At 38.8% G+C, this 8,579-nt stretch overlaps 1 protein-coding gene across 1 annotated transcript in view; it reads left to right on the forward strand.

The window, feature by feature from the left end:
• The window catches only part of fam184b (family with sequence similarity 184 member B), a gene marked incomplete at its 5' end in the record, with an annotated part of 21,446 nt that extends 14,665 nt beyond the window's left edge, over nt 1-6,781 (forward strand). The window contains 5 exon segments of the mRNA XM_035660023.1: nt 385-500; nt 1,737-2,093; nt 2,199-2,313; nt 4,074-4,181; nt 6,335-6,781. Coding sequence (XP_035515916.1) covers nt 385-500; nt 1,737-2,093; nt 2,199-2,313; nt 4,074-4,181; nt 6,335-6,766 — 1,128 coding nt within the window.
• Nucleotides 6,782-8,579: the final 1,798 nt, after the last annotated feature.

Here is an 8,579-nt window from a genome sequence, read left to right on the forward strand (position 1 = left end):
ACACACACAAACACACACCTCTCAGTCTCTTTGTTTGTGTGTGTTATGGTTTGTCTTTCACTTATATAATCGCTCTTTGACACACACAGTGTGTATGTATATTTAACTATACATAACTATATATATATATATATATACATAGTTATATGTATTTTTTGTCCCACTGATCTGCCATAACATTATGACCACTGACTGGCCATAATAGTCATGTTGCTCAGATCCTCACGCCTCCCTATTTTTTCTTGCTTCTAACACATCAACTTTGAGGACAAAATGTTACCTGCTGCCTAATATATCCCACCCACTGACAGGTGAATGAATGCAGATATTTATAATGTGTATCTACTGTATGCATGCTGTGTATGTGTGTGTGTGTGTGTGTAGGATCTGAAGCAGCAGAACCAGTATCAGGTGTTTGAGCGACAGCTGGATGAGAGTCGCTGTGCCATGCTGGAGCTGCAAAGAGAAAATGCATCACTTAAAAAGCAATTAAAGGAAAGGTAAGGAGGGAAGTGGGCACATGTACATCACTGATATCCTTCAGGGCTGCCACTATTGTTGTTGTTTTCATTATCAGTTAATTGGCTGATCATTTTTCTAGATTAAATGTCTGAAAATTAAGAAAAATTATCACAGTTTCCTTAAGCTCAAAGGAACGTCACAAACCTCAGTTTGATTGTTTCATGCAACAGTCTAACACTAATATTTGGTGTACAGTCATATATAACAAAAGCATACAATCCTCACATTTACTAATCAATTAATGAATTAATCTTTTGATCTCTAATATCCTTGGAGTCAGGACACAAACTAATAACTAACCACTAAGTTGTATACCAAATTAGAAGCAGTATAGTAATAATAATAATAATAATAATAATAATAATAATAATACAATGTTCAGTTCAATAAGAAGATCAATAACTCTCTCATGTCTGTAAAAGGAAGGTAGGTAAAGGAAACTACAACCAGCATCCAGTTAGCTTAGCTTAGGACAAAGACTAGAAATAGAGGGAAACTGCTAACCGGACTCTGTCCAAAGGTGACAATGTAAAGTAAATATAACGTGTTAATTAGTGAGCTTTACAGTTGCTGATAAGTATATTATTGAACGTTGCACACACTCATAGTCTCTGTAGGTTAAGCTAACTGTCTCCTGGCTGTAGCTTAATATTTAACACACAGACACGAGGGTGGAAACGATTATCTCATGTGTGAAAATGGACTAAATTTGATTTAATTTCCACATTGTTGTATTCTTATGCCTGTTTACCACTAATGTGTATTTACTGACAAAAGATGTTGGAGTGAAAAAAACGTGTTCTGTTTAAATATATCTAAAATATTCTACACATCTGGGTTAAAAATATTTTATAGTGTCACTGCAGTAGGCTGTTTGACAGAAAATATATATAATATTAATAATATTTGAGCTTTATTATTTGCTGGTCTATACTATATTATTGATCCCACTCTGGGGGAATTCACTTGTTACAGCAGCTCCAGATATAACATAGCAGATAAGAAAAAAATAAATATTAAATAACAAAATAAAAAATAAAAATACAAGATATCAAGAAAAACATGTAATTGTGGTTGGATGTACACTATATAAAATAATTGTATACAGATGTGATTTAAGTTAAAATAGAATATGGCACAGGTTACAGAAGGAGGTAGTGGCACATAATTGTCATTATTTCCATCCTGCTGTTGTATCCGCTGTCCCTTCCCAGGTCAGTACAGGCGAATCCTGAAACAGAAGAGAAAGAAGAGGAAAGCCTAGATCTGCAGAAGAAGAGAGACGCCCAGCTGGAAGAAGAAGCACAACGTCTGAAGGAGGAAGTGGAGAAACTGAGGGTGGAGATGGAGAAACTGGAGGAGTCGCAGAAACACTGGGAGGAGAGGAAAGAGGAGGACGTAAAAGAAGAGGAGGTGGACGAGGAGAAGAAGAAGGAGCGGGAGGAGGAGAAGAGGAGAGAGGAGGTGGAGGAGATCAAGAGGGAGCACAAGAGGGAGATGCAGAGTTTGGTGTCTGAATACAGCAGCGCCCAGACGCACCTGCAGGCTCGCATAGTGGCCTTGGAGAACGAGTGAGTAGAGGACAGACACGCGGGACACACAGAAGTTTGAAATAAATATATACGGGACAGGTATGAGAGAAAAGTTGTGTGTTTGTGTATATGATTTAACTGCAGGCTGCGCGAGCGAGAGGAGCGGTGCAGGAGGAGGGAGCCTCGATGTGATGACCAGCAGTTGGGGAGACTTCAGGAGAGACTGAGCGAGAGAGACCAGCTCATTAAACGATTAGTGGTGAGAGCTACGGACTTCACTTGTTTACCTCTTCAGATCACTCACGTTGATCCACACCAAGAACAAAAACTATAACTTATAACTTACTATAACTATTACAACAACGACAGTGGCTGTTGATACCATCGAGATCACTTTCAGAGCGATTTGATGAATGATAATGTGGTATACAACTTATATACTATACTATATATAACGTCCTTTTAGGCTGCAAATTACACATAATCATTTTACCTGAGACCCAACCTTCTTTAGTGCTGATAGGGAATCTGAAGTTTGGTCCTTGTATCCAAGCTGCCGACACACCTGGAAGCGCACAGTGCGTGCTTCAGGCCACTGTTTACAAGTTATTGTTTCAGTGTGGATGCTACATTTTATTTTGTTCTTATTGTCAGACAAAAAGACAAACGGTGAACTGAAGTAATGTCTGTATAGTCTCATATAGCTTATTCCTCTGTGCCATAGAGCTCCACTTCATTGAGCCACACTGTTGCACTGACATGTTCCTACATTATGATAAACTGGGCACTGTAGTTTATTTAGAGATGATCCCCCATATGGTCCTGCTGCCGAATATGCTCACGATAGAACCAAAACTGGCTAAAAAATGTCGCCAACAAATGCTCCTGTTTGATAAATGCCCACTCAGAAGTGTCCAGCAGTTTTGGGAGTTGGGGGTTGTTTTTTTCAAGAATGAAACTATATATTTGTGACCTGTTTTTAAGAAAGTCACATATTAAGTAGGAACAAATGGGCTTGGTGCTGATCACCACAGACAGACATAGATATAGTATAGCATCAGCCCCTTGTTTGTGCAATGTGCTGTGTATCCCAAGCAACTAGTATCCCTCCAGTTAAGCCGTATAACAGTACAACAGGGTATTAAGTACACCATAAACTGTCTCTGGTAATACTCTTAATGATATTTTGTTCCAAGATTTTTATTTTCTAAATGACTGAAGATCACAAGCCAGACAGTCAAGATATTTGAGCTTGACGAAACAATCTCCACTTACAGGTCCACTTACTCACTTATTGTGCAGCTTTCAACATATCTCACAGTTCCCATTAGCAGATTTAGTGGCTGCCAGGGAAAATTTATTTTAATATGAGCACTTCTATGCATGTAGGTCAGGTGTCCTGATGGCCTAGTGGTTAGGATGCATACCATTTAACTGCAATGTCCCCGGTTTGATTCCCTCCAGGGGATTTTGCTGTTGTACCCTTTTCCCACCCTCATGTTGTCTGTGTGTATCTAATCTGTTGCTATCCAATGAAGGCAAAATGTTCAGATACAGTCAAAAGCTACAGCACTAGTGAGTAGGTGGACCCTTAGTTGAGATCAATCAAGAGTATTGAAACCTGCAAAACTGGGAATACAAGCTTCTTTGATTCAAATTAGGAAAAACTGCTGAAGAATTCCAACAGTGGTCAGCTGTCATGGTGGAAAATGACCTGACAGGTGGAATTTGAGAAAGTTTTGGAGCCAATTAACAGCGTTGTGAAACATAATGACTGAAATATAATGACTTTAACCACTCAAAACAAAATCAAATTGGAACAGTGTCTTCATTAACCATACATAGAAAAAATTTAATTTTTTAAAGTGCCCTCTGCCAGAGCGCTGTGTCTACCATCTGTGTGGCACGAGGCAGTTCAGCAAACAAGTACACCCTCCAGACACAACGCTAATACAACAGCAACAACACCAACTGTGAATAAGGCCAATGAAAGTCCTTCTTCATCCTCCTTCCCTCCAGGAAGAGAGGCATCAGCTGCAGCTCCACCCTCCTGTTGCCGGGGACAACAGCACCCTCAGGCGTTGTGACAGCAAGTCCCGCCCCGGGAGCGTCACGCCAACCATGAGGGTGAGTTTGTCTGTTCCGCTCAGGCACATAATGTATTCATCAAAAAAACGAGGCCTCCTTCCAGCCAGAAGTGCTCACTGGGCTGAAGCCAACTTCTCACTCGACAGATCACCAGTATGTTGGGAAGACTCTGCCCCTCTGTGTCCACCACACTGCTTATGATTACATTACGTTTGGCCGGCAAAGACACAACCTTGAATATACGGGGGGGGGAAATGTGGTTCCTAAAGAATGCAAACAAGTCTAATGATGTAATCTTGGACCATATGTTTGACTCAATTTGACTGGAATTTGATCTAAAGTAACTTATTTATTTAACTTTATTTATTGGCTTTTCGTATGTAGATATATAATCTGCCGATTTTATTTGAGCTACACTGAGAAAGTCCTTTCTTTTAAAAACTGAAAGCATCTTAAATCATAATTGGAGTGCAGGATTCAGTGTGCATTAACGTGCCTACATTAATTTGTGTTGTCAGTTAAGTGTTCACAGACCATCTGGGCTGCTAAATCTAAGTAAATATTGAAGCATGTGCGCTGTTTACTGACTGTATATGAAATTATACTTCACCCAAAATCTTTCTCTTATCAAACATCCATCTTCTGTAGAGTTGAAAGATGGTTGTTTAACACTTTATAGTTTATTTTTTGAGTGGATGCTATGGTCAGCCTGGGTAACCCACTTCTCTGGAGACTATATAGAAATAGCCAGTGTCAACCTCACTGATGGTTATGTAGGTCATATAGAGCAGTAGTTTCCAAATGGTGTCCAGGTGTGCTGTGGGATTTTGTGACAACTACAGCTGTGTATTGGCAAGAATCTGGGGATACAACATGTAATACTATACAGAGGTTATGATTCAATATATTGCAACATTTTAGGAAAACTGTCATTGTATAAATAACACATCATCATATTCAGGCATTCATTAGTTACATAATGTTTTTTTTTTTTTTTTTAACTTTTTTTATGCAACCAGCGGAATCTACATTTGTTTTTGTTGCAGTCCAACATCGTAGCCCTCAGTTTACGTTTACAACACTAATATCGAGTGTTTGGGGTTTGAACACAATTTTAAGAATCGATACAATATCACAAAAAACTAATATTGAGATACTCAAGATATTTTATTTTGATATTTTCTTACATCCCTAGTGACATCCATATTACAATATACAAATATAGAAAAAATGATGAATTCATTTTTAATTGACTCGTACTTTAGTACTTAGTCATTATTAATGCTGTGACCTGTGACGGTTTAAATGGGTGTGTTGCTGCTTTGATGCAATTTTACAAAGTTTCAGATGAATTCTTATATTTTGTTTATAAATATTTCATGAGTGATGGTCCTACTTCAAATTTTATTTGACATTAATACAAGTGTGACTTTGTGTGGCACATAACGTTTTATATGAGGCATCAGTATTAAGTAAGACTGTTTAATAACTTTGTATGTTTGGAGACTTTGTAACTGATGCTGATGAATTGAAGCTGACCACAGATGCTGTTCTTCATAAAGAAGGTAAATACCAACATCTTACAACCTAGAATGGGTGATTGTTTCATACTCATGATATAAAGTAGTTTGGGCGGAGTATCACTTTAAATCCAGACTCTCCAGTTCATCCCTCACTGCCACTCGGTGCAGCTCAGGCAAAATGACGTCAGACGCTTCATATGAAATCAAATTTATCATGTCCTCTAAGTCATTTTCAGCAACACTCAAATACATCACCAACAATCTGTCAACAGCATCATGGTTGCAGTCTGCACAGTTCTGGTTTACCTCCACACAGTAAATACTAAAGGCATGTTTTAGAACAACTATACCTTTCTTTTGGTGAACTTCTTCCACATTAACACCCAGGCATCAGCTACATCTATCACAGAGGACACATAAACCTACTTCAAGGAGTTTTTAACTGGTTAACTGAAACAGTCTCAATTTAATACTGATGTCTCTATATGACCTACAGCACTTAAGCACACCTGATCATTAGTAAGAACATTGGCTATTTCTATATAGTTATTCCAATACCTGCCACTGTGTTGGATTTAGTAAAATTTCCCTTGAAATCAATGAAACGAGGCAGTAGAAACACTCCCGTATTCTAACACCAACATAAACTATTCTGCTTTTTACTAACAGAGGAAGCGGGTGGAGTCTCCTCCTCGTGTCACCAGCATCCCCAGCGCCGGTACTTACGACAGGAGCATCTTCCTACCCCACTCCTCCTCATCGTCTTCCTCCTCCTCCTCCGTCCATCAGCACTCTTCCTCAACCCTGCCCCACCAGTCCACCTCCCACCCTCAGACCTCCCCCCACTACTCCACCTCCTCCCTTCCACACAAGCACACCTCCCTCTCCCTCAGCCAACAGTCCTCCCCTTCCGTCCCTCGCTCCACCAGATCCCGGGCCTCCTGCATCCCTCCCACCCCAGCGCCCACCGCCCCGCTCCCTGTCTGCCCGTCGCCGCAGACGGGCATCCGCTACGTGTCGCCTTCCTGTCAGGAGCCACATGCACACCTGCAGGCCCACTCAATCAGGTATGAACATTTTATGATCTTGTTACAAATCTAAAAAATGTTTTGGCAAACCTTGCCTTCTCCGGGATAAGATACCACAGTCAGCTGGAACCAAAAACATGTCCACGTAATCAGGAAATCAACAAGCATAAACACTAAATACAGGACAAAAGTCAAAATAGAAAACATCTTACACTCTAATTAGAGAAATAAACCACAAAATACAATGTATCCACACAAGTAATGCTTCATTTCATATTAAAATGTGATGATATTAAATTAATAAAGCAAAATGAATCAGTTTTCAATTAAGTTTATGTATGTGATCTTGACATATGGGAGTGTGTACATATCAATCAAGCATTATTTGTGTAGATATATTTGTGGTAACGCTTTGTTTTAATAGTCCGCCTACAAATTAGAGTATTTGTTAAATATCAACAGCTTATTAGTTAATACTCAACTATTCAACTGGTTAAACAAATAAAACCATTTTCTGATATTAGTACACTGATTTAAAAAAAAGTCAATGCATGTGTTTCTTTTGTTTTGTAAGGGGTCCGTTATCCTGGAGCAGAGGGGGAACGAGGGGCTAAAACAGGAGTGGTTCACCAAATACTTTCTTCCTTCTGCTGAGCAACAAAAACACAAAATATCACACACACAGCAACTGCAAGTACTTTCCTCATTATACGAGTTCATGTGCTTCTTATACACATCCGTTTTTGCCTTCCTACAACACACACACACACACACACACACAACACACACACACACAGCACACACAAACAGCATCAACCACAGTCGACAGACATATGGGCTCATCACGAGCAAGGCCATCTCAAACATTGCCTTCAAAGCTCAACCAAAAAGTGCTTCTCAAACACATGCCTGAACCTCCTTCTCAGAACATAGGCCTGCCGGATCTTTCGTTTGTATAGTTTGGAATGTCTCCATAAATCTTTTTTAAAGCAGTCTTTCCTTTTTTTAAAATGCAACTTTTGCTCAAATCTATCACATGATTATTCAGGCAAGTGTACATTTCTTTAAAATCAACCAACCAAGTGTCTCGTTCGAGTATGGAAGCATTCGACGTATTCAACCCCCCAAGATCCTTCGTCAAAACGGACACACGCGACCTCACCATACCAAAATGAAGCTTGTTTCAATGCAAAATGTATGATAATCTTAAATGGAAAATTGAATAAAAATATTTTGTTTTTGTAAGTGCTTCCCTTCTTTGTATATTGGTGGGTTAAATAATAAATAAAAAAAATCGAACCATGCCAAATGATATCACAGGTGTCGAAAATTATAAGTGGCAGCCCCTTGTTCAAGATGAACTTCCATGTAGAGTGATACCATAAAACCCCTTCTTATCGACAGTTAAATGTACTTTTATATGACATTTTATATTTTATTAAGTAAGCTGAGTCTATTATTAATTATTAAAAATAATCAGTAAGGGAAAGGTGCTGTTTTCTAATTCATCAAATGAAATACCTGACAAACATCCCTGATGTTTGATATTAAAGATATTCTAGTTTAACAATCCTACTGATCATATTTGATCAAGTTATAGTCTCCTCCTTATTGGCCAACATAGTCAATAGTACAAACAATAATCTGATCTGCTAATGAAGCCTAATATCTGCTTGACAGTATTGCAGATTTATTGGTCATGCCTCTGATTTCCATAAAGCTGTGCCATCTGATTCCACGAATATGTCCCACCAATGACTTAATTAGACCCGCACCGATAGAACAGATTCACAATAGGCACCATAGCAAATTTTATATTGTAATCATGAGGTATATATGAAAAGTTTTCACATTTTATCGTTGTTTGTGGCAAGCAATACCAGTAA

Source organism: Morone saxatilis, unplaced genomic scaffold (genome assembly GCF_004916995.1).
Source record: "Morone saxatilis isolate NCDOM2014 unplaced genomic scaffold, NCSU_SB_2.0 Contig17, whole genome shotgun sequence".
Classification (NCBI taxonomy): Eukaryota; Metazoa; Chordata; class Actinopteri; family Moronidae; genus Morone; species Morone saxatilis.